The 26,697-nt window shown below is 41.3% G+C and overlaps 1 protein-coding gene across 9 annotated transcripts in view; it reads right to left on the bottom strand.

Annotated features, from left to right (window-relative positions):
- The window catches only part of ARHGAP15 (Rho GTPase activating protein 15), a 609,462-nt gene that overhangs the window by 568,616 nt on the left and 14,149 nt on the right, over window positions 1-26,697 (bottom strand). The window contains exon 1 of one of the 9 annotated variants that reach the window (XM_053285789.1): window positions 8,965-9,229. The exons of the other annotated variants lie outside the window; for them this stretch is intronic. Within the exon in view, the coding sequence (XP_053141764.1) occupies window positions 8,965-8,985 (21 nt within the window). The 5' untranslated portion in view covers window positions 8,986-9,229. Of the gene's footprint in view, window positions 1-8,964; window positions 9,230-26,697 lie in introns of those variants that run through there. 9 annotated transcript variants of the gene reach the window in all.

The raw sequence follows: 26,697 nt of genomic DNA, 5'->3' as shown, positions 1-26,697 counted from the left end.
CAAATCCTGCAAAGCGATTCCAGTCAGGGTGCAGAAAGTACTGAACTCAATGGATCGATGATTTGACTCAGTATAAGGCTGTTTCGTATGTTTATATGATGGAACATTCAATCATCACATCCAACAATGTTCTCAGTCAGTTTACACATTCAGTTGCATGCTGAGTAACCAGCATACATTTCATATACAACATCAATCTATATTGACGTGCAAGTCAATTTATATTTATATTTGTGTACACACACTGGCACCATTAGTCAGTGGTCCTTGTGTCAAGCCTGAAAATGCAAGACATGGCCTTGTGGCCAAGCCCATGTGGAAGTGCCATCCTGTGAAGACACTAGGCACTTTTGCTTATATGCATGGCTGGCACAGTTGCAGCAGCATGTTTTGGAGCCACCATGATCACAAAACTCACCAGCAACAGCTAGCATCCTTAATGAAGCTTGGGAATGACTCTTTGAAACTGCAGTGCTTTCAGGTTGGACTAGCAGAACTTTCTCAAGGACATACAGGAGCTTGTGCAAAAGGTAGTGCAAGAGGCAGTGGAATAGGCTCTGCAACAATGATCTAATGCACAATGTTGTGCTACGGCTAGTGTGCCACCTTCCACTAACACAAGGACTAATCTGGGACAGAGCTTTCTTTCTTCACAACAACCTTGCACTATGTCCTTAGGCTTGCACAGCATTTACTCTAGCACAAGACTAGTATGGATGCTGCCCAATGTATATACAGCTCCTATCTAAAAAGATACCCTTTGTATGACTGGGCCTGGCTGTGAGCTCACTGGCATCCTCAGCATCCTTCTGAAAGGCTTGCATGAAGGTTGCTCCAACATGCAATGTCCCATCTACTTAATGAAACCCCACTAAAATGCCGCTATATTTTAATAGGTTGCCAGTGGAGTTGTCTTATGATGATCTAGACTATGGCTAAAATTAAATGTTCAGAAAATTTTCAGAATCTGAAGTGAAATGTTTTTTATTTAAAAAAAATAAAACATTGCTTTTGAAATTCAATGTTCAGAGATACTTCCCAAAAAATCAGTATTAAATGGTAAGGATGAATTTTAAGCCAGAATTCTCAACTGGCTGAATTAAATATTTTACACCTTTTCCTCAAAAGGGGAAATATAATCATCTTATGTTTTTTTCTGGAAAATAAACCATCTTAGAAAAATATACATTTTATTTTTTGCAAGAAACCTGAGACAGAAGAATTTATGGCTCCATCCCCAGTTTCCCTCTAATCTACCAGGTTGAAGGGAGATAGGTTCTCTGGTCTTGACCTTCCTCCCTCACTTCCTCATTTTGTATATTGTAGTACAAAGTGCGTAGAAAGAAGAACAGTCTAATATGCCAGTAGTCCACTGGGGATGGTGCCACAGCTCAGTGGTAGAGCACCTGCTTTGCATGCAGAAGGTCCCAAGTTAAATACGTGGCATTTCCAAGTAGGGCTCCTGAGAGCCACTGAAGCTCTTCTCACGATTAGTGAGAAGAGCGTCTGGCGGGTCTGTGGAGAGAGCAGGCTTAGCCTACTCTCCCCGCAGATGAACAGCCTCCAAGCCCTGGACAGCCAGATCAGCTGCCCACACAACTGCCGGCACCATCTTGGAGGCGGCGGAGGCTGCAGGGATCAGGGGCCACCGGGCCTCCAGAAGTTGCAGGATGCCCCGCGTGAGTGCACCAGGCGTTCTGTAGAGACACTCCCCCCCCCCGAGGCTGGGAGGCTGGCTGCAGCCTCCCGGTAGGGGTTCGACTTGTTTCGTTGTTTAAGGGGTGGGATTAGGCGGGCTAGCCGCCTTGGAACCACCGGGTTCTGATGATCAGTAGAAAGTGGGCTAAGTTCCCTTAGTCTGCTTTCTACTGATCGTGGGGATAGCTTCACTGTCAGTCAGTGTAGATAATACTGACCTAGATGGTCGAATGGTCTGACTCTGTAGAAGGTAGCTTCCTGTGTTCCTATGACGTTTTGGCCTTTCATTCCCCCCTCCCCCCAGTTCAATCTATTCTATTTCTAAAAAGTTGCTGGCCCTTGTTTTACACCATTACTAGCTACTAGCATTATTTTTTCTGTATGGAAAGATCATGGATCTTTTTATTGCAGACCTGCATTCCCCTTTCTTACAAACTGTTCATGTTAGTCTCCTGGTAAACATTATCATTCTGCAGAAAGTCACAGTCTCCCACTACAACTAGCTTGAATATCTTCATAAAAGATGGGCCCTTTACTTCTAACAGAGTTTCCCTGTTGACCTCTCTAGCCACATTCACTGCTGCACACATGTGAAGTTAATGCCTAATCTAGTTAATGCCTAATACCACTGATAGTCAAAAGAGCCAAAATGCATGTTTAGTTGAGTTTGGGCCAGTTTGGATAATACACAATAACCTGCCCTGCCCACACATGCAGTAGTATTCAGCCTGTGAGGGGGGATTTGGATGAAGTCTTAACCCCGGACAATTATGAGAACAGAAATGGGGGGGGGAGATGTGAGTGCACACATTCCTAATCATGTGTGGGTGCACATACTGTCAAGTTGACCCACTGTTGATAAAGGATTTGATGCCAGTAAGCCCTATTTCAGTGTAGCACAGAGAGTACCCTTCTACTCAAATGTTTCAGCCACACTGAATCATTGCCTTATGATCTTAGTGCACACGTTACCTTGCCTAGTCAAAAGATTTGGCTCCAAATGGATCGATAAGCACAGGCTGCGCTGGCAGCGTGCCTTCAGGTCTAGTAGGTAACAAGACTGAAACGGATGCTCCAACCCCTTGATAATGAGGTATGCCAGGCTATTCAGATCCTACTTCAAAAGTAACTCACTGATGGCAGGAATCTCCTTGCCTAAAAAGATAACAGTAAAGTAGTCTTTGGGGTAACACAGATAAGCAACACATTTCCCAACTCATCATGAATTAACAAATTGGCTGGCAAGGACTCAATGGAGAGGCCCATAAAAACTATGTATGTGTAACCTTTTAACTCCTGGAAGACATCCTGGTCTTAAGATAGTCAACTAAGCACAGCTCTATTCACCACATTCACCACATTTGCATAGCTTACTCTGGCTTTTGATGGGCAAGCTACACTCAGAGTAATTAAGTTCAAGTAGCAATAAACTTCTTTGTCTTTCATGGAATCTGGCACCGGCTGGGTAGGCAGAATGGCTTGGAAACTGCCCCAGGGCACATTTTGAAGTATATCTACCTCTGGCCAAAGCACATGGCCACAAAATCTGTTTGGATTACTATCCTCTGTTTTCTCATATACGTGATTTGTAGCCCTCCACTCCTCACTTCTCTTCTCCGCTTTCCTGCCTGTCCCCGCTTTTAGGCCTTCCTAACAACGTGCAACCTCTCCAGGAAGGATAGGCAAACTAACCTCTTGCCATTCTAAGTCTCCTCATCACTTCTCTCCCTCCTCTGCCTCCCCTTCCCCACTTTCCAAGCACTTTTCATGGCAAGCCTTTAGCCAGGCTCTGGTCCAAATGCCTTAGTCAACCTGATTTACTCTTAATTGGGGCCTTAGCTAAATTATTTCCAGTAAGACTCTCAGAACATCAGCCAAGATTGATAGCATTACCATACAAGAGTAAGACTAACAGTAGTCAAAATATTATTAATTATTGTTATTAATGCCCACAAAACAGAAATTATTTAATAAAGGAACATCAGATACCTTGTACAATATGTCCCTGATCCAGCTGGAATTGATGACAAACTGCACACAGATGCAGAATTTTTGAATTTGGGTACTACATGTGCCCAGTCAAAAATTCAGTCAACATACAGGCTCTTGTTATCCGTGGTCCTGACACCCACAGTTTTGTGTGTCCATGGTCAGCCAATGGAGGCCCGACCTCATTATATACGGTTGGGGAAAAAGAGTAAACAATTGTCTGTCTGCGATTCCTGTGTGGTCGGAAATGCCTTCCAAGGACCTTTCCAGCCACGATTTTGCTGAACAGAGCCATTTGGGGTTTTTTTAATCCTCACAATTTTTTTTTTCCAAAAATTGGCAGAATTGGGGGTTTGGCATTGCTGGACAGCTGGAAACCTGCAGAGTATGGTACAGTGCTTTATTTCTCTCATTCCTGTCTCCTAACACGCCCGCCCCCATCCCCATAGGGTTAAGATCTCATCATCCATGGTTTCATTATCTGTGGTTGTAGCTGAGAACAGAACCTCCGTAGATAACAAGGGCCACCTGTATTGGCAAACCATCACTGGTAGTTTTTAGGAGTACAGGAGAGGAGCAGGGAGATTAAGGCTCCTTCCAATTTCCCCATCTACTGAACAAATATTCAGAACATGAATCCAGTATTTGAATTGGGAAGTAGGGAGACCCTTAATAAAAGCAACAAGTTCCATCCCGATCCCTCCCAGGTTTTGCCAAATATGGGCCCTGTAGCCTCCTTAGAATCGTAGCTGAGGGCTGGTCGTGAAAGCAGTAACTCCTCTCTGGATTCATTGTAATTCAAGCATAGGCCAGGCTATCAGCAGTGATCTGACTGGAGCACAGATATGACCAGCAACCCACTGCTGGATGCATGTTCAGTCAATGGTTCAGTTGCATATTCAGTAGGATTCAGCAAGACAAATCTAAGCAAGGTTAATAGTTATCAGAACTGATGCTGCATCTTTTATGTAGGAAGAATGATCTATAAGATGTCAAGAAGAATGTTGCTTGCTTCAGGCAGAAATGAAACCTGCTTCATTTGATTATGCTTTATTTAATAAGGGTCTTTCAGCAAACAAGGTGTTGGCTAGTAGCACACAATACCTGTTTTAATTTTATTTTATTAAGTGGCATCGAGCAATTCCATAGTCTGTATTATTTGCCTTCACATCTCCATAATATCTTTATTACAATCCTGTTGTTAACAGGAGTCAAGGAAATATATAAATAAAGGTTTAAAATAATCTGTTTTCTTTACTTCTCCTGTCACGTTGCATTGGGTCACTTTGTGCCACATGAAGTGATGTAATGTAACTCAATGCAAGGAGACACATGTCCCTTCTCATTGGGAATTTAAAGAAACAGAGCCTTCTTTTCCCCTGTGGGAAACTAAGCGTGTCAGGTGCCCAAAACTAGCTGTGGGAAATTTGATCAAATCTTCTCAGTTTCAGTACCTACATATTTCTAATCTAATAGCATTTTGAGTGTGACATGTAGATGGGAGGGAACTGATTGTCCCAATTTTAATCAAAGAATGAAACAAAACGGAGAGAAGAGATATTCCTCATTGCCATCACTTCTTTTGATCAGTATTTCCTGCCTATGTTCAACACGGCAATTCCTGAAGATCAAACTGATGTTTAGATAGTGTTTACAGATATTCTTATTAGGCATGCAGACCTTGAAAAACAAGAACAGAGCAACTGATTTTAGCATATTTACACCCTTTTCTCCAAGTAGCTTGATTCCATGGGAGTGATCCCATTCCTCCTCACAAGAACCATGTGCAGAAGGTTAGCCTGAGAGAGAATGAACGAGTTGCAATGAACTAGGCTAGGATTTGAACCCAGGTGTACTTAGGCCACATCTAGCACTTTATCCACTTTTAGCACTGTTAGGACCAAATTGATCTGGATAATTCTAAGGCAGTGATTCTCAAACTTGGGTCCTCAGGTGTTATTGGACTTCAACTCCCATAATCCGCAAGCAAAGGCCACTGAGGCTGGGGATTATGGGAGTTGAAGTCCAATAACACCTGAGGACCCAAGTTTGAGAATCCCTGTTCTAAAGGAACATAATTTCAAACTTCTCTCTCAAATAATGGATTTGCTCCCACCACAGGGCAGATCTACAAATGTACAGTGTTACCATGCTGCCAAGCTTTCCCTCATGGTATGTATTATACAAAAATATAGTATACATGGCTATAATAGTATCTCGTTACTGGTAGCAGAGACAATGTGAGTACCTATCTATACTTAATTTCACAATTGCAACATGACTGGGACTGGGTATCAGAACATTATGAGGCACTTCACACGATTAGTGTGAAGCGCTGCCAGGGTTTGTGCAAGGAAAGTGGGCTTAGCCTGCTTTCCCCACACATGAGCAGGGAGCTGTCCCTGAGCGGCCAGATTGGCCAGCCACACGGAGCCGGTAGGGGCGGAGGAGATCAGGGGCTGCGCGGCCCCCGGCAGTCCCAGGATTCCCCACACGCTTGCAGGGGGCATCCTGGAGAGACCCCCGAGGCCAGCAGGCTTGTTGAAGCCTCCTGGTGAGGGTCTCCTCGAGAGTCGTTGCAGCGCGAAACCGCACTGAGGCATCTCACAATCGCAGAAACGTGGTTAATGGAGCAAGTGCTCCGTTAACCTCGTTTAAGAGCAAGGTTCCTAGGCGGGCTAGCCGCCATGGAACCACCGGGCTCATGGGCAAGCTGGGTGGTTCCAACGATCACTGGAAAGCTGGCTAAGCTTTCCAGTGATCGTGGGAAAAGCCTCATTTTCTGAGGTCATGTTTATACTCCAACTTTACACCCATGGGATACCTCCCAGTAAAGAGCCTGGGAACTGTCACTCTGCTGCACAAGTCAGGAGAGAAGTGCATCACTAGCACATACTATACAACGAAATGCACATTTTGAAATGTTTTTATTGGCAAAATAGTTCTGGGATTAGTTTGAATGAAACATTTGTTGCCTTCCTGCTCTCGCTCTCTCTGGTTTGAGAAACCTGTCACAGAGTTTGGGGTTCCATTTATAGTTCGTACAACAGAAGTCCCAGCTGTCCTTAAAATACATGGATCTTTCAAGCTATAACTGTGCCCTTTGTTTCTTTAAGACAAACTTCTGTGATATACATACCTCTCCTTGTTAAGAGGGTTTCTACTTCTATAAACTGTGCTTAATATGAAATTATGAGATAGGAGTGAAAAATCAACCATTTAAAGAGAGGAAAAACTTTTTTAAAAACCTGTTTATTTACTTGTACAACTAGCACTGCATTTGCTGATAACAAACAAACAACATTCATCTAAAAAATTGTTTTCCTTGAGTTTTACTGTTCAGAGATGCTGCTGTTTATCAGTTTTTAATATACTCCTTGGAAATGCATGTGTACTTTACTCAGTCTTTTAAAAGAAACATGTGATTCAAAGACTATTCCCCAAAGAAAACTGAGAGGGCAATTAAACAGATGGTAGTGATAAACTCACTTCCAGCGCATCAGGGAATAGGGTCCTTTATTAAAAGCCTCGCACACTGCAGGAACAAATCTCTTAGGGCAAGTTTTACTCTAGCCCACACCTTTGACCCAGGTTGTACCTAATGAGTCTAGCAAACTCTACAGAGAATTGCTTATGTTCCAAATTAAGGTATGTGATAGCTCCACATCTAAATTGCCAAGCTAAAATCCAACATGTATATTTAAGAAGACACCTGGACATCCTGAGAAGTTAGGACTTGCAAAGCAAGTTTAAAATAGGGCATGCATGTTGCACTCAAGGCCTCAGATAAAAGGTATTTAAGGTTTAGATGATGACCAATAGTCATAACCTTTTGAGAAGCCATGGATGCCCTCATATTATCCACAGCCTGCTTGCCAAGTCAAGAAAAAGACTGTGACCAAACTTATTTCGGGGGGAAATTTTCCTGCCTGAAGTTCCAATGACAAGAATAAGAATAATCTTAAAATATATATCAGGCAAATCCTTTACAGGTATCAGCTTTAAGTGTGTTTCACTGTGGAGACCTCCATACAAAAGGTTTTGGATACTGATGCTAAGCTTCAATTGACCATTAAACAGATCAAACTGAAAAGAGAAAACTAACAGAATAACCATTATTTCTAGGCAACAAATGGATATGTGATTAAAAAAAGAATAATATGTGTTGGTGGGTCATTTCTAAAGCTGACATGGATGGTACATTAGATGTAAAATGTAAAGTACAATTTGCATGTGAGAAGCGCCTCAAGACGATAGCTAAATAATAATTTCTAAATGGCAATTTGGAAAATATACCGTGGAATTTCATATTTGTCTATTCTCTCTCACCTTAGCTTTGAAAGGAAGACAGTTCAGCAATACAGTATACTACGGAGTGCATACATATAGCCAGCCACTGTGATATCATTTGACATTTTATTTTCAAAAACAAAATACTAGAGTTTTATGTATCATTCACTGACACACTTGAACATGGGTTTCAAGGTATAAGAGGTTATCAAAAGGTTCTACTTGAATTATTCAGCAGAAGGGTTCATATTTTACTCAGGTTTTCAAGCCTTCTACCGTTTTTATAGCAAACTTCATTGATGTGGAAACTGGCACTGGCCAGCACTTTTGCAGCATGAAAGAAAAGCAACTTTAATATTTGTTTTACCTGTAATCTCTAATGCTGCTCTGCCCCCTTGTGCTGCCGCAGTGAACTTGACTGAAAAGCATCCTGGCTGTCTTTGAACATGAAATTCTCTCTCTCTCTCTCTCTCTCTCTCTCTCTCTCTCATACACACACACACACACACACACACACACACACACACACACAAACAGAGCGACTGTCACTTCTCACTGTTCTGGCAAGTTCAAGGTCAGTGCCTAGCTATTTTCAGCTCATCTCTTCCTGATCCATTCAGAGAGATGACAAGGTAACGTGATTTGGGGTCAGCTGTATTACAGGAACCGTTACATAAAGGGAGAAAGTAGAAATCAATCCTAGCTGACAGTGTCTTCAGGATAATCAGCGCTCACTCCATGCCGCTGTCAGCTTTCCTGCATCAAACACCATGTTACTTCTGTCAGATCTTTTTAACAGAATCATATTCTCACTTTTGGCAAAGTAAATAAATATTTCACTTGGGCTTGCATTAAATTCATTGTTAGGAAGGAAACTTTACCACCTTGGCCTCTTTTCACCAATTCCATGCTATATGCGAGAAACATATCATGCACTTTATGTACATTTTTGCCTCAGACATTTGTTAGGAAAAAGATATAACTGACCCTAGGGTGGAAAAATCCCATTCTTCATTCTAGGGGTTAGGTCTCCTCTTTCACATTTTTCTTTTACGTTCCTCTCTTTTCGCCACTTCTTTCCCTCCAACTACATCTGTTTCTCGGCATGTTTGCCTAAACGATGCTCATTGCTGTGCTGTTTCTATTAGGGCTGTGCCATAATGTTTTAAGACACCTTTCTCAATTTGTTTGATTATGATCCCTTTCTCTGAATCCTTTGCTCCTGCAACTAGACATCTTGTTCCATGCAGAATTATGAACATATCATTTCACAAGATGGGCTGCGTTTAGTGGCATTTCGGCGACAGCACATGGTATGTCAGTTTAGCAAAAAGAGCTGCTATTCTATCCCACCCACCTTGTGCTCCCATGAAACTGCCAAAGCCCGCAGTACTCCTCGGAAGAGCAATTTACCATAATATTAGTTGTCAGTAAATTCAAAGACAGAACTCCTAAAGCTATAAAATGGATTAGAAGCCATTTTAAAAAAAGAATTAACAAACTAGAGTAAGAGTATACTGTCAACAAACAAATGCTTCATCATAGCACTGTAATTTGGAATTTTAATTACCCCTCTGCTTCTGTAACAAAACAATGTCTGAACTGGCAGCCATTTGAATCTCTCACAGGTCATTGAGCATTCTAGTTAATTACTCTATGAATAGCCTGTTTTTCTCCCCTCTGGAAACACGTTTCTAATGGCAGTCAAGGTCTGACAAATGTGTCATCTACATAATTAGCTAGGAAGCAACACAAAACATTAAACATGCTTTGTGCCGACAACTATCAAAACATTTCATTTGTTGTCAATTATTCATTACTTTGTAGGTTCTGAAGGGGTTGTTATTATGGAAATAAGTCCAGATGCTAACAAGGTTAGAGCTTTTGATTCAAATTAGTAATCAGTGGACTAACTTTACAAAAAATTGTATCCCTCATACGTTCATGTCAGCATTCACTCAGTAGTGAATTGCAAACGAATTTTGCCCAGTTCAAGTTTAAAATTGCGGCGGTGTTCTACGCGTGCTAATTTATAGAATTGCATCTTACTTTGAAGTACAAGGATCTAAGCACAAGAAGTAAACTTTCAAATCGTCACAACACTGGGACAGGAAAAAGCCTAAGTTTTCAAAACCCTTTTTCCTATCCATGCTTCATATTGAGTAAAAGTAATACATATATAGCAATTCCAGTTCACACAATAGTTTGTCTTGGTTTAGTAAGAAACCACACTGCCTAACTCCATCAAGGCAGCTGGAGTAAATTAAATCTGGATTCTATAAAATCATACTGAAGACATCTTTGCTATATGATGTCATTAGGGTGTGGTCCAGAAAATTAGATAGCTGACATATTTGGGGGGAGGGTGATTTTTCAATACAGCACAATTCTGTTTCAAAGACTTCATCCCTGTCCAGTCCAGATATCTGGACAGGCATAAAACATGCCCCAATAAGCAACTTCTGGAAAAAGAGAGGGACATTAAATCACAGCTCCTTCATTAGAAACATAAGGCATATCAACAAAACAAAAAGGAGGTAATTTTAGGAGTTGAGATTTTGTAATCAACAAAACACCAAAAAATACTCTAACCAAAAATATTTTAAATGCTTCTGCAAACGTATCAGCAAACATATCAGGATCTAAGAAATCTTAGGCTGAGGCTTGCTATGTCTCCATAGTACGTGGACAGGCATCTGTAAAAAATATTATTGCTTCATCAAAGATAAGAAATTATTGACCATAACGACAGCAATAATGTGTTATGCTTCCCCACCCCCACCCACCAAATTGGCCTGAATAAGTATTACTGGTCTACTGAGTATTACTGGTCTACTACTGGTCTACTGAGACTTTTCATTATTCTTTATTATTATCATTTATTCGATTTCTATACCGCCCTTCCAAAAATGGCTCAGGGTGCTTTACATAGAGAAATAACAAACAAATAAGATGGATTCCTGTCTCCAAAGGGCTCACAATCTAAAAAGAAACATAAAATAGACACCAGCAACAGTCACTGGAGGTATTGTGCTGGGGGTGGATAGGGCCAGTTATTCTCCCCCTGCTCAATAAAAAGAATCACCACATTGAAAAGGTGCCTCTTTGCCAAGTTAGCAGGGGTTTTGGGTTTAGCACTCCTCTCACTCAGGTCCAAAGTCAGAATTCAGGCCCAGCCTATCAAAGCCAGACTGTAAGCCCATTCAGAGAGCAAACTGTCCATCTTTTACTCTCCAGTATCTTGACTGTTAGCATCTTCTTTCCCACAGAACTGGAGTGTGTGTTGGTAAGAAGAACCAAACCTACCCACGCTACTGTTCTGATTCCTATGCCGGATCCCTTATATACTGCAGCTTCCCGCCTCTCCTGTTCTCTTGCAAGAGGTGGAAACAGGAATCATTAACACCCCCCACCACACCGCCACTGCGCCAGAACCAGCGGCCTCCTTCCTCCAACCCCGTCTCCCCAGTGGCATGATGCAAATTCCATGGGAAAATCCACTTGAGGGAATGCAGATTGTCATTAAAATGTTATCCAAGCTACAAAAAGGATGCTCGTGGACAGGCGGTTTGTATGCATCTGGGGGAAACTATAACAAGCACCATACATCTGCTCAGATCAAAAAAGTTAGTTTTGACCAGATCCCATTGGAATAAATTAGTCTTTTACCATGACTAACTTGTTCCTTTCGTTTTTATTTTACTCAGACACTGTTCACACAATATAGGAGGGAGCCACCTTTCTATGGCTTCATCCTGTGGCATGGCTCACATGTTCAAGGCCTCTAACTCCTTTGGGCCAAAAACATGATCTTTCCCCTAGTATCAGCACATTCCCTACAAGCTAGGAGCCATTCTGAGTGGGGAGAAAGATCCACATGATTTGGCATGTCCTTGTGGCTGTGCACACAGCCACTGGAGAAAGCCTCCAAAAAGCAGTTCCAAAAGAGGGGCTGAAAAGAGTCTTAACCAAAATCAAAATTTAGGTGGAGTCGGTCCAAGCTCTGTTGCAAAACTAGACTTACTGGCTGACATCCTAACACTATATGCTTCTAACAACTAAACAAACACAGTGCTAGCCACCATACCAGTCACCATGCTTCCAAAGTGCAGGCACCCTTGTGCAAGAGTATGACCTTTTTCAGAGCACTCCATATGCTTAGCACTATGTGAGCGCACACAAAGTATTATTCAGGATATCAGCCACGGACTACTACATTATACACAACAGCTGCCTGCATGCAGGAAACAGTATGAAGTACTGCAATGCAATTTAGTCTGCCATGAGTGCAAGTGCTGAGAAGTTTCCAAACACCTGTTCTCATGACACCATAAAGACTTCTGCCATATCTACATAGGAAAAATGGCACATGTGCAGCAGTGCCCTAGAATATAAGAACTGCAGCAGGAATCACATCTGTGTTTAAAGGCTGTAATCTTGAAAACATTCTACTGATCGCAGAGGGACCATTCCAAAATAACTAGTTTGTGTATTAATTGGAGCAGTGGTGGCTCCTGTGCAGGGGCAAAGCGGGCAGAGCCCCTGCTGAAGATCTGTACCTGCAGCTGCCATGTTACTCACCCAACTATAAGTTGAAGGCATCACTTTGAATTCAGAAACATAAGCATCATCTCTGTCTCTCAAGACCCTACTGAAGTTTGTGTGGCTAGGGTGCACTCTGGACCCTTGATGGACAACAGCTGTAGTGTATAAGAATTTCGTCTCCAGTTTTAATATTAAAAAGCCTACTAGCCAATAATCAGCTTTTCGTTTGCTGTCACAATGTGGGCTAGTCCTCCAGGAGCCACTTCCAGGTCCTCTAGGAGCCTCAGCCAATAAGGAAAGGCTGAGCTAGGATTGATTTGCATGATCACAGATGAGAAGCATCTGGAGGCAGGCAGGCACAGTTTTTGAATGGGGCTGGAAGGAAGAAGGAAGCCTCATTTTTTTAGAGAGAGCACATTGTGCTGGTGTTCAGAGGTGCACCTAGGTAATTTTGGAGCCTGGACCTAGTGAATTGCTGGGGCTCTCATTCAACACCACCTCCCCCTACTAGCCCCATGGTTTCACACAGCTTCCCATTGGTACCCAAGGGGGAAGGGACTTCAGTTCCAGAATTATTATTTTTTGTAATTTTCTGCCATAAAACAAGCCAAATGGTTTTATGGCAGAAACAATGGTATTGTTTCTTGTTTGATTTTTAAAAAACTCAAACAATTATTTAAACACAACAGACTGACCAATCAACTTAAATTAGATACAGAGCCCACCTACCCTAATCTGTGCTCAGTATCAAAACCCTATGCTCAGCCATTTCAAGAGATCTAAAGGGTGGGGCAAAAGGCAAGGGGCATATTCTTCCACATGGGGGTGGAATGATGGTCCGGGGTGGGGCTTCACTTCCAGAAGTTTTTGTAGCTTCTAAGCTACTTATAGGACTTTTTTGATTTAAAAAAAATTCAAAAAATGATTTTAACATTATTTTTAAAATCTACTTCAAATTAATGATACAGAGCCCTCCCACCCTGCCCTACACCTGTGCCTAATATATAGAAGCCATCCCATAAATATACAGAGTAGGGGGATAACCACAGATAGAAAAACACCTACTTTCCATTACTAAGTCAGAGAAGGTAGGCGCTGCTCACTCCACAGAGCAGCAAGCAGGGGGTGCACAGTGCTGGCCACTCTGCCTCCATACTGGCTGCCTTCAGGCTCCTTGTCCTCTCTGGCATTGCATGGCTTGGGCAGGCTGCTTGAAAATGCCTGCAGCCCAATGCCATGAGTGTGTGCAGCTTGGAGAACTGCTTCCTGGCCTGCCCCGGCTCCACCCGGCCTAGGGGAGATCGGGCATGCAGACGGACTGTAGGCAGGCTGCCTTTTTCCACACAGTGTGGCGCAAAACAAGCCGGGCTGGAAAGAGTGTGGAGGCAAGCAGGTGCGGCCCACACTGCGTTGGCCGTGCTCCCACCCCCTGCCATGCAAGCTGGCAGGGGCCCTGGCCATGAGTCTTGTGCACTTGGCTGCCCGGTGGCAGTGCAACACGGGCTGGCACCAGCAGTGCAGCCGCCATAGCACCACTCACATTAGTACCTCAGGGGGACTGGGAGAGGAGAGCTGAGAGAGGAGAGGAGAGGAGAGCTGGTCTTGTGGTAGCAAGCATGACTTGTCCCCATAACTAAGCAGGGTCTGCCCTGGTTGCATATGAATGGGAGACTTGATGTGTGAGCACTGCAAGATATTCCCCTCAGGGGATGAAGCTGCTCTGGGAAGAGCAGAAGGTTTCAAGTTCCCTCCCTGGCTTCTCCAAGATAGAGCTGAGAGAGATTCCTGCCTGCAACCTTGGAGAAGCCGCTGCCAGTCTGTGAAGACAATACTGAGCTAGATAGACCAATGGTCTGACTCAGTATATGGCAGTTTCCTATGTTCCTATGGACAGTTTGGAGCGCGCCCCCCCCGCCAGTGGAGGACCAGACCTCGGACTGGAGGTCTGGCCCAAAGGGCACCACTGTTGGTGTTTCAGTGTTTGTGAAACATGGTCGTGGTTTTTGCAAAATGGGTTCACTCAGGCTGCAAGCAAATGGAGGTCAGAAAAATGTAGGAGTCCAACCAAGCCCTCATAAAGCATTGGATTTCTCCAGCATTTGCTGGCAGCTTTTCTCTTTTCCTTTCCTTTTTTCTGTTCGAAATTTTCACTAGCAAATCTTTGTAACTTTCAGAGATTTAGAAAATGGGATGGAAAAGGGATGCAATGTGGTGGACTGACAGTTCCTCTGGGGAGCTTTCTTCATAACAAACAGCCATCTCCTTTCTTCCCCCTTCTTCTGGGACTTTAAGGAAAGCCTGTTGCTAGCTCCCTCGTCTTTCTCTTACTCTCTCAATCACCTCTCGGGAGGGAGGGAGGTGTTTTTTAGCTTCCAAATAAAACATGGTATTTTAACTGAAATTACTAACTGAACAATTTCAAATGTATGCTGTCTGAAATGTGTGTCTTTAATACAGAAATACTTGTTTTTAATTTTTTAGAATTCTGAGATTTTTGACTTCTATTTATGAGCAACCTAACAGGCACAGCTTGGAAACCAGCGAAATCCAGAAAAGTCAAGCAGCTGCAGCTCTCTCTATAATCCTTATAACAGTTTGTGTTTGCTCTTGGTTGGTTATTTTGGTTTTTAGACTCCCCCCCCCCTTCTGGTGAGTGATAGTAGTATGGAAAGGACTGATCTGCAGCATAAATTATTTGGTCAGGTCTGTGATCTATATGGCTTAATTTTCAAATCTGATAAAGTGAATGTTGTATAGAAATGCAGACAATTCTATACAGTTTCCAAATAGAGCCTTAATGAACTGATGGGGGCTTACTCCCAAGTATCTGTGGGATCCACAGGATTGCAGCCTAAGGACATATCCCAGAAATCTTTATATTGTGAGAGAGGAGAGAAAAAAAGGCTTGCTCTTTTTTTTAAGTATGCATGTGTAGAAGAAAGGAAACTAGTGGGCACTGTGTGTGTGGATGCGGGCAACTACTTTGTAGTATTTTCAAGCAGTGTGAAACTTGAAAATGCAGTGAAAATGAAAATAAGAACACCTTCCCCATTTCAGATAGTCTTCTTAGTCAAGTGTTTAGGGGGGGGGGAGAGGACATTGCTACTTTCCTCACTGATACCCACCATGAACCACTCAGGATTCCTGTACTCTCAGCCAACCAAGGGGTGGATTTAGCACTAAACAGTCAGCTGCCAAGTGCTGGTATGAATGATGGAGATTTTGTTTGAGACAAGAAAACAACTTTACAGACTGGAGAAAGCCAGTCACATTCTTGGATGTTGAAGGATCAACCAGTTTCGATACCAGGGCGGCCATCGACCTCAACATCAATAACAGAGGTTTTAGTGCCAAATTGTAAAGAATATCCTTCAACCTCAAAAGTCTAATTTTTTGAGTATGTTTAGAAAACTCCTGACAAATCTTAAAGTTTTCAGTATTATGTTCTTCTCCCAAACAGAGAAGACACAGAGAGAGTCAATCTGACGAGGGAAAAGCGGTGTTACATTTCCCACACCTCTTAAACGTATTTTTCTTCTTGTCTGTCATGAAAACAGTCCAACAAAGAAGAACAATATTTAGAAAATATATAAAGGTATTGCTCTCACTTATCCGAATGGCTGAGATGGCGAACCCCAACCAAGCAGGAGAACTTCCAAGGCATCCGTACTGCTCGGTGGTCAGAAAGGAACTGAGGAGAGCAGTGCTCTGACCACCTATGTCGACGGATGCAAGCGCACCGTGGGCGCAGTTGGGCGTGCTGCACAAAGCTTGTAGAATCTTTCTGACTGGTCTCCTGTGCAGGCATGTATCCCAGTGGGGTGAATACACTGGGATCACGTCAAGGATCCATGGGCTGGTGATTGCCCTTCCACTTCTTTTTTAACGTGTCTCAGGGTTGGATCTGCCTATTCTTAACCCCACCTATGGTTACCCAACTCCGTCCTCCTCTCTGCCCCGCCCAGCCCCAAAAGGCAGCCGCTGCCACTGGATTGGAGTCCTAATGGCTCTGGGATTGGCAATTGATAAGTGAATGGTCATAATCACATTCTGAATATTGTGCATCATCATGGTATATTCTACCTTCCTCTGCAGCAGAGAAAAGACTGAACATAACATTGAAACTTGAGTTCACCACGTAGTATCTAAATACCAACATAGCTTCTGTTCTGGTTTCAGGCAATAGCTGATGAGCAGTAACCTGCTGGTTTCTTACTTGCCATACTATAAAACGTGGGGGGAAATGTTATACATGACAACACAGTAATAATAACCAAAAAAAACCCTCAGGATTTGCCAACAAGTGTCTATGATTGTTAGTAATGCAATATTATTATCATCCATCCTATCTTTGTATGGAGTATATGATTAGTATCCCACATATTGTAGCAGATAAAACCAAAAGTTCTGACCTTCCTCCAAGCCTCAAACCTTTGTGTCTTACTCTGTCAGTATTATCCCTAAAAAAAGTGATTTTGCTCAAGTAGTTCATATCTCTGGGGTCAATATTGCACACGCAATATTTATTAAAGTCGATTGAACATGGACTATTGTGTTTATGGTTCATAAGCCATTTACCATACTATTTAACTCAGAAAGCCAGTTTCATGTGTATCTGTGGTTTTTGAATAAACATCTCAGGAGCATGCAGGAACAATAAACGAGTGTGAACCAGCTGATAAAAGTTCAATTATATTAATATTAATAGTGATATGGTATCTTTAATTTTTCTTCAGTATTTGACATTGGGTGACCCTGAACCTTGTAATTTACAATGGAGTGTGTGTCCCCACAAGGTGAACCAGGCATCTCTAACATCCTGACAAGTAGCAAGAATAATTTTATCACTCTCTTCCATCGCTAGATTTCTGATTGATTGCAAATGTGTGATAAAATTTGCTTCACCACCAGGCAGGCTGTTAAACAGCAAACAGCATTACGTAAGTGGTTGCATAAATATCTACAGCAAGTTACCACTTGATAAATAGCCATTTGCATTAATTGCTCTGGTATAGTCCATTAAAAAGTTAATTGTTGAGAAAAAGGATTGGCTGGGAATAGATCACTTTCAGTGCTGATTTTGACCTATCATGAGAGTCCTTCAAATTGTTTTCTGAATATGTCAGGCAGAATTTATTGCCTTGGTCACTGTCATTTTGTCACATGGCAAGCTGCTATAAAAGTCAAGATGGTGGTACAGTATGATTCACTGCAGAGCTGGTCTTGTGCCATGTCCATGTGTTAAGTACAGGCTGAGAAAATCAGCTCCTTTTCCAAGAATAAAAACAGTAAGGTAAGATCTTGGAAGGATAGAGGGACAGGAAAAGTAAACTAATTTAAGTTCTAAGGCAATCTAAAGCAGCAAGTTTTTATTAGAAAACAGAATCTTATGGGCATTTTGCCCATCCTTGCTTGAGAAACTGTTTTTGTCAGTTTCTGTATTTTTCACTCAGGAAAGAACAAAGTAGAAGGCAAAACAAATCTTCAAAAAAAACCACAAACCCCTTCTACTAAATATGCTCTTTTAAAAATGTGTTCTAATGATATTTCCAAGAAGGAAATAATCCATTTTCAACTAAAACTACCTGCAGCTATTGGGGGTAGTGGGGGAGAGAATTATGAAACTGGAAACATTTTTTGAAAGGGCTACAGACTCATTTAATTAACACTAAACAGATAACATATTTATGCGGAAGTCAAAATATTTTGGAAGCCGATAATCCTGTAAGCCTTAACGCAGTAGAAAAACAAGAAATAAATGCAAAGTGTTACTGTTACACATGCCTGCCTGATCAATGGGTTTCACATATTGATCTATAAATGGAGTTGACAGTCTGTGTTCGCTGCACATTTTCTAAGCAGCTCTATTTTTGTACAAAACCAATACGGGCAATTACCTTTGTTTGAGATGCCAACTCTTATCAATTCAATGTGATTTAGTGTCATTTTAATTAAATATCAGGATCTACTTCAGGACAAATAATCCACAAATAAAGCCTCAAACTTGACTATAAGCTTGATGAGAAGTAAACACACACAACAGCCTTGCCTCTCTCAACATGCTTCAAAAGCCTCCGTTCAACAGAAGGGCCTATAATTCTAGCAATTTTATTTGTTTCTTTGGCTAGCCATAACTTTGGCAAGCAGTGGAGGTTTCGGGAATGAGGAAGGCGAGAAACAAAGGGAAATTGCTTCCTCCTTCTCTGATACTGTATTAGGGAGATAAATAAGACAACCAAGTCTGTTTCATCTAATCAGAAAGAACTCTAATCTATTAACATTTTGGAATGGCTAAACAGACTCTAATTCTTAATCTACACACCAGTGAAAGAAGACGTTCCCTGCTTTGAATTAGCATTGAATGAGACAAAATGCACCTCTCAGAGGTTTAGATGAAAACGGTGAATATTCATGGACACTGCGGGTTCGCATATTAACAGGAAACACAGGAAGAGCTGTTGCTTCATGGAATCAAAGCCCAGCCCAAAGATTTGTGATGCTGAAATGTGACATTAATATCATTTGTTATATCACAGTCTTAGCAACATAGTGGGGTGTCAACAAGGCAAAGCTACAGAGTCCTTTCCATCTTCTTGTTTCAAGTTGCCAGCTGGCATCACCATTTCATACAATGCAAAATCTCATATGTCTCTTAGTGAACACTAGATACCCTCCATATCCCTTGTCATACATAATGCAGAAAACAAGCTGACCTCCATTAGAAGGACAGCTGTAGGTATGCACCTGAGCACAGCCCTAAATGTTAGAAAATACGGTCGCTCATCCACATAAAGAGACACAATGTTCTACTGCCCTAAATGACCCTTGATAGTCCATAGGACTGGAAAGCCATTGCACATGCATTTTACTTTTTCCAGTATAGCTGAAATTGTTTTTGATATGGCTGGCAACAGTTTTTGAAAGGTTAGACAAAGTCAATGAGTTGGCAAAGAAGATCTGGCCCACAGTCAAGCCTTCCAGTGCAGACAGCTTAGTATCATACAGTAGATTACTAAATATGAGTATAATGGAAAATAACTAGAGCTGTTACCCAATTAAAGAAATCTCGGCTGATTAATATATGACTTTTCATTGAGGAATCAATTAGTTCGGCATAAATTTGCATAGCAATAAATGAAGGGTCCTGATAGGAGAGTAGGAGGAAAAATCCTTGTAAGATGGCACCTGCCAAATGCAAACTTAGTAAGTATTTATATATAAAGAATTTAAAGTGTTTCTAAAGATATGGTACTTGATTAATTGGGAGACATCTTTTAATTGATCAAAAGATTTTTTAACCAATAATCTAACCAATTAACTAAGTGCTGCACCCTTCCAAAAAGTATGATTGTGCGTTGCTAAAGAGCCAAATTGAACGTAGTGCTGAACGCAAGCCATGGACTTAGTGGTGGCAAGCCTGTCACAAGTCTCGTTTCCATTTCCCTAGGTGCTGAGTTTATGTTCCGAATATTGTGTAATAACGACCTGAAGCATTTAATATATAAATGACTAAAATATCTTTGTTGCATACGTGAAATTGATCATAATGATTTTAAAGTAGCATGTGCAATAATTGTGCAGATATACAGGATGCTGCACTTTAGTATAATTATAAAGAAGATCTGCTGAAATCAGTGGGGTTTACTCACAAGTAAACCTAGAAGACAGAGTCAAGTATTTTACCATGACTCTGAACTCCATTTGCTCTGTTTCTTGTTTCAATCCACTTTGCCTACTGGAAATACATTTTTGAATTATGGCAGATGGAAAAAAACAAAAAAGAAAGGTGTAGTCATAAAAATCCCCAAAACTGCAATGCAAAATGTGTAGCTTACTGATGGAATTAACACCACTTAGTTCAAAAAAATGCAGAACAAGAAAGGTTTCATATTTAATTTGTAGAGCTTTCATAAGACTGTGAATCAGGCCTTTTTGCTCTGATACATCAACATTCAAGCAATACCAACTTCAATGTGAATCTTCCCAGTTAAACACTGCTCTGGCTTTTCAGAATAATTTTTAAAATTTCTGCTTAAGACTTTGGCCTCTCCTGTTTGACTTTCTCCAGCAACTTAACAAGCTTGCTCAAGCAAATATGCCAAAATACTTCTCATTCTGTCAATATCTAGTATATTAAAACAAAACAAAACACCTCTGCATGGCAAGAGAGACAGAGTTGAAAATACTAGAAAGAGCGTGGAAATTAGGAGCATGGCAAGCTTTCAATCTATTATATCAGAGCCAAGTTTGCATGGTGAAATGACATACCCTGCGTCTCTATAATTAGCTGCTAAGAAAACATAACTTTTCCGGCTCCCTACAAAAGAACATAAATTGCAACTGCTATGCTTATGGAAACCCAGCAGCAAATATGTGTCTGATGCAACTTTTTAGAATCCTCTTTCTTTTATCATCCACACATGCTTCCCTCCCCTGCACCTTCTCTCCCCCCCCAAAACCGAAAGTTATGTAACAAGGTAATACCAACAATGAGAAACTGCATGATAAAATCCTGCCCAAAAGTGAAAAATGCTAATTTTGTCTCATTTAGCAGCTGGATACAGAAATGCTCATTAGTTTTAAGAGGGTTAATCCTTTTAACTTTTGCATATTGATATGCCAATTATGCCTAATTGTACAAGAGGCATCAGTCAAGGTAATAGTGCATAAACACATGAAAGTTATTAAGTACATCCCAACATGTAATAAAGTAGGTGTTAATTGGTAGCTGAGTTCTGCAGGCTATTGAGGTGGATAATTCATTGAGAGATGGATCACTTGTAATTTCTCTACATAATTCCTTTTGCAGTCTCATGCTGTGATGTTTTCATGCTTGTCAAAAACAACTGCAGCCTAGTGCCTTTTGTTAAACACAGTCAATAAAATATGTTAGGCATCATTAAATATACTTAACTTTTAAACTTTTTCAAAGGTACAGTTCTTACTGATAATACATTACACTATTTCCAAATAAATTACTGTAAACACTCTTTTAATTTCCTAACCGAAGAACATCTCACTTAGTTTAGAAAAAGAAAAAGAAAAAGCACTATGTGTAAATGTGTCAGAAGCAAGTGATAGTTTTAAATTGGAAAGTAAACACGAGGAAATGAATGTTTCATCAGTTCCTGGGATGGTATCTGAGCAGGGCCCCCCCTTCAGTCCAGAAACGTAATACTAGTTCCTCTGAACTAAACGTTTGCTTCAGCCAAGTGAAAGGAGAATAATTAAAATCACATATTTGCTGAGCTATGGTGATGAAATGGCTGTGGTTAATTTTGCATTTGAACATGGGTGTAAAAATAGCAGAGGGAAAGAAAATAATAAAAAAACCCAACCCCACAACATCAGCAAGCTAATTCCACTTACTCTCTCAGTTAAAGATTTGAATATTTCATATGGATTTATCATATGGGTGTTACAGCGAATTAATAGTTCCCAAGGCTCCTCGGAAGAAAGAAACAGAAAGTGTGTGTCGCAAATTGGAGGAAAAGGAGGAGGAAGCCCTAATAGTTTTGGTCTTTCACTTGTTCGCTCAGAGTCACAAAACTGATCTGGAGTCCAAAAGGGAGTGACTAACATTGCATAAATAATTTTGCAACATCATACGGCCTCAGCTGCAAGTTACAGCCATTATGAAGGAAAATTAACCAAGGGAGGCTCATACCAATCAGTTTGTTTAGTAGCACAGGATGAGTATAGGGGAAGGGACATGACTGGCAACAGAGTTCACCTCTAAACTACTAGAGTTTAAATCTTTTTAAAGGGATTTTTAAAAAAACCTCCATCACTTGGCTCTTACTGCTGTTTACATATTAGGGTCATTTCAGACTCTAGTTTTTAACTATCGCTAAATCCCTCAGTAGGAGTATCTCTTTTTAATAGATCATTAACAAGCTTTACCTAGTAACAAGAACTTTCAGTTCTGCTTTAGCCTTTTTTGTACAATTTTAAGATGTTCTTTCAGCAAAACCCTATTTTGCAATGCACAGCATATTTAATTGTTAGAAAGACACCCCCCTCCCTCCCTCTCTCTCACACGCGCGCGCACTCACACACACACACTTCACTTCACGTCATTCCAAACTTCACATTTTATAGGGTTCCAAACACACTTCACGTCATTCCAAACTTCACATTTTACAGGGTTCTATGGGACAGAAAGATGCACAAGTGACTCTTTTCCACCTTTGCTATCAACAGAGAAGGCCCAGCTACATTTAGCAATCTGATTAAATTAAAAACCTATTACTGTTGAGTTGGAGCAGAGTCGTCATTATTTTTATTGCTCGTAAGATACCACCAAATGGCAGAATCTGGAGGAAAGATGCTTGTAAGAAGAGGTAAGTGTATGGACAAGTGTCAGCTTGGCAGTTTCTGTTGCTAGCTGGCTTTGCTATTCTTTATTGATTTTTGTAGCAATCTGATTAAATTTAGAACCTATTACTGTTGAGTTGGAGCAAGAGTCCATCCTTAGACTTTTCTTTCCAATTCCTCCCTGTTTCTAGTCTGTTTTATTTCAATAATAAACAGTTTGTTTTGTTAGCTTGCACATACAGTGAATAAGTAGGGTTTTATTCATAAATAGGGTGTTCCTATACTAAACTCTTGCCCTTGGTGCCTTCCTCTCTCTGTCACTTGGAGTGCTTGCTTCTATCTTTCATTGTGACTCCAAAGAGTCCTGGTTGTGGTTCATTAATACCCACATACATTCTTGACCTTTTGCTTCCAAACCAGTTAAATATGGCAGGCTTTGTCCTTAACTTAGTGCAAAGTGGGTAAAGTAGGTCTGAGATGAGAATGTGGATTGCATAACAGCATCAAAGAATTATAGAAGGTCTTGTAGGCCACCTCACACCTTCTTATATCTTTCTGCTGGATGAAGACAATCTAGAGCTAGAGCATACCCAAGAGATAAGCTGTCTGAAAACTTTCCACAAAGGAAAAACATCACGCCCTAAGCTGGATTGATAAAAATCAATGATTTTTTTTTTAAAATTAAATTGGATTATAATTTTTTTTTTAAGTTCATAAAAAATAACGTAGATCAAATATATCATCATGGATGTTAATAATAATATTCTATGAACATGTTAACAGCAGTATATGAGGATGAAATATAACAGACCTGATTAGTCCTATTCTGCAGGTGGTGTACATGCAGCGCACAAACACACACACACAGAATCAAGTCCTTGCCCTGCCCCCCTCTAAAAGTGCAAAGACATTAGCTACATTTATACCTTATTAGAGATGTGCATGAATCGTGATTCAAACAATGATTCATAGCACAGCCTAGGTACCTTTAAAAGGGAGGAGAACAGGTCCATCTGCTCCTCCACCACTTACTGCAGCTTCCAGTTTGGGCATCACCACCCCAACCCAGGTGCCAGCATGTGACAGCGGCATGCACGTGGCCTCCATGCATGTGCAGCAGCCATGTGTGCCACCGTCACACAAGGACGGCTGGGGAGAGTTCCACTGGTGTGCAATGGCAGCTGGGGGAGGGGGCGCCACCGAAACAGGAAGCTGCAGCAAGTGAGAGAGGAGCAGCTATGGACCTGCTCTCCTCCCTTTTAGAGGTGCCCAGGCTGTATTGCGAATCGCTATTTGAATTGCGATTTGTGCACATCCCTATACTTTATGTTCAACACTCGGAGTGTACAGAGCACGCAGGTACAGATCTGTACATGAGTACAGTCATTCACATGTTACGCTAAACGCAGGTACAGAAGTAAAATTCCTAGCTGTATCATGTATTTGAAGGGCCTGTATCCAGGTTCACTTTAAAAAGGAACACAGGAACAGTCATTCACACTTGTATAGCATAATGTCTGAATTTGGCTAAAGAAGGCCAATGAATGAATTGAGGATTTGGATGAATGGAGTAGATCTGAGCAAGGAGGAGGAGTCTGGATATAAATGCAAGTAATAGGGGAGGGGAATAGAAAGTGAAACCAAAAGTGAACAGAACATATTTATTTAGTCCTAAGGAAATGCTTTCTGAGTGTATCCTCCATTGTAGAAGGGAAATGCCTGTCATGGCAGCAGGCCATAAAAGAGACCCTATTTGGGAATATTTTAATGAAAGTTCTGTACCTGTGGGTAAGACATGCAAAAATGCAAACAGTGCGACAAAGAAATGCAAAACCTGGTTGCCTGAATGAAACAGCATTATGAGATGTGTGCACCTATTATAGTGCATACTTACCGTATCTTCTAAAAATGAAACTTGCATCTATCCCAGAATATGCATTAAGATTATATAAAACAACAAATATACTTTTTACTAGAAAATGAGGGTTAAATAGAATCTTCTTGATTTAAAATGTGATTTAAATCATTAAAATTGAGTCCTTCTGTGAAGCAATTTAAGAACATAACATAAGAACATAAGAACAGCCCTGATGGATCAGGCCCAAGTCCCATATCCTATCTCGCACAGTGGCCCTCCAGAAGCCGCTGAAAGATTTAAATCGTGATTTAAATTGTTTTGCTGAACCCTGCGCCTAAGTAACTGATTTCACTGTCAACCTCTTAAGAAGTTCCTCCTACTGATCAGCTGATATCTCCCTTGAAGATATCTGAACTGAAGCCCATGAGATCTCTCTGGGACATCAGAGAACAAGTCTTTGCCCTCTTCTGTGTCAGGTATTGGAAGAGTGTGATCATGACCTGCCTCACTCTTCTCTTCTCCAGGCTAAACATTTATTTATTTTTATGTATTTATTTTTGAATGTATATACCACCTTCCAGCATAGCTGTGCTCAAGGTGATGTACAGCAATATGCAGTAAAGTAATACAGTGGCACAGGTAATAAAACTAATAAACCATACAAAACAATCACAAGTTCAGATGTGAGTAAAACACCATATCAGGAATATCAGTAATCAGCCAAAGGTTGTCAGTCACCACCAAAAACCTAAATGGGGGGGGGAGGGGGCCAACATGACCTCCAGAAGTTCCAAAACCTGGGCTCCACCACTGAAAAGGTCCCAGTTCCCCAGCAGTTACACTTGCAATGACAGTGAGGCCTAGAGCAGAAACCCTCCTGAAGATCTTAATGTACGGGTAGGCTCATATGGAAGGAGGGAATTATTCAAGTACTCGGATCCTAAAGTATTTAAGGCTTTAAACATAACGACTAGCTTGAATTAGGAACCACTATAAATGATTCAAGAGGGCCATTAAATTCTTCCTATAACTAGCTACTGATAACAGTTTAGCTGCAGCATGCTGAACTAATAGAGGTTTGCAAATTAAATTTGCCAATTAGAATTGAAGTCAAAATAGATGCGAATGGCTTTCTCAATAAAGTGCAAAGCAAATAGATCACAGCAGACTACCAACTGTCTTCTACTACGTCGTGCAAAAGAGACTGAGACAAATTCCGACAACTTGGAAAACCTCTACTGGCCAGCACCAAGGGGACACAATGGTAGTGAATAATACTTCTCCATCACCATCACCCCCAGAGAGTAGGCTCTATCATAAGCCCTAGCCTGTGTTCAGTTGGATTCGTCACAAGTCTCTTTGGATGGTCGTTCCAGCCATCGCTCTTCCCAATTCGTTGCCTGCAGGCACAAAGAAACCAAGGGGCCAAACGGACACTGCACAATGGGAAAGGGCACTTAGGAGTGACCACATCTACTAAAATTAGGAGTGACCTCAACAACAGGAAAATTCCAGAGAACCTTCAGGAATCCACCAGGAAAGCCCTGGGGATGGACCCCTATAGAGAGAAGAAGTAGTGAATCTCATCCCTGTGAATTACTGATCTGTCTATGACAAGCAAACTAAATTTAGATCCCCACCACCACTACCGAATGCCATCATCCTGTCATGAACAGAATTGAATATATAACCCACTGAATGAGTAGGGTCAGCTATTAAGAGATGGCCATGGTTGTGAAGTCCTGCACTACTGCAAACAAGAAAGCCTTGGCATAGCCTGGGATATTCCTACACCATGCCTGAGACCACTGCCACTGAGAGACTGTTGACTGGTAGGGTGGGCAGGACACAACCATAATCTCAACACTGTCAACATTGGCCCAACCTCAGATATAAAAACTGAAAACTCTGCTGATTTTGGAACAGGGCACCTAATAGGGAAATGCTATTAGGGACATGCACAGTACTGGCCAGGCCAGTTCAGTTCAAATTCAAACTGG

The sequence above is a fragment of the Hemicordylus capensis genome, chromosome 1 (genome assembly GCF_027244095.1).
Source record: "Hemicordylus capensis ecotype Gifberg chromosome 1, rHemCap1.1.pri, whole genome shotgun sequence".
NCBI classification, from domain to species: Eukaryota; Metazoa; Chordata; class Lepidosauria; order Squamata; family Cordylidae; genus Hemicordylus; species Hemicordylus capensis.
This window is presented reverse-complemented; position numbering and strand designations above follow the sequence as displayed.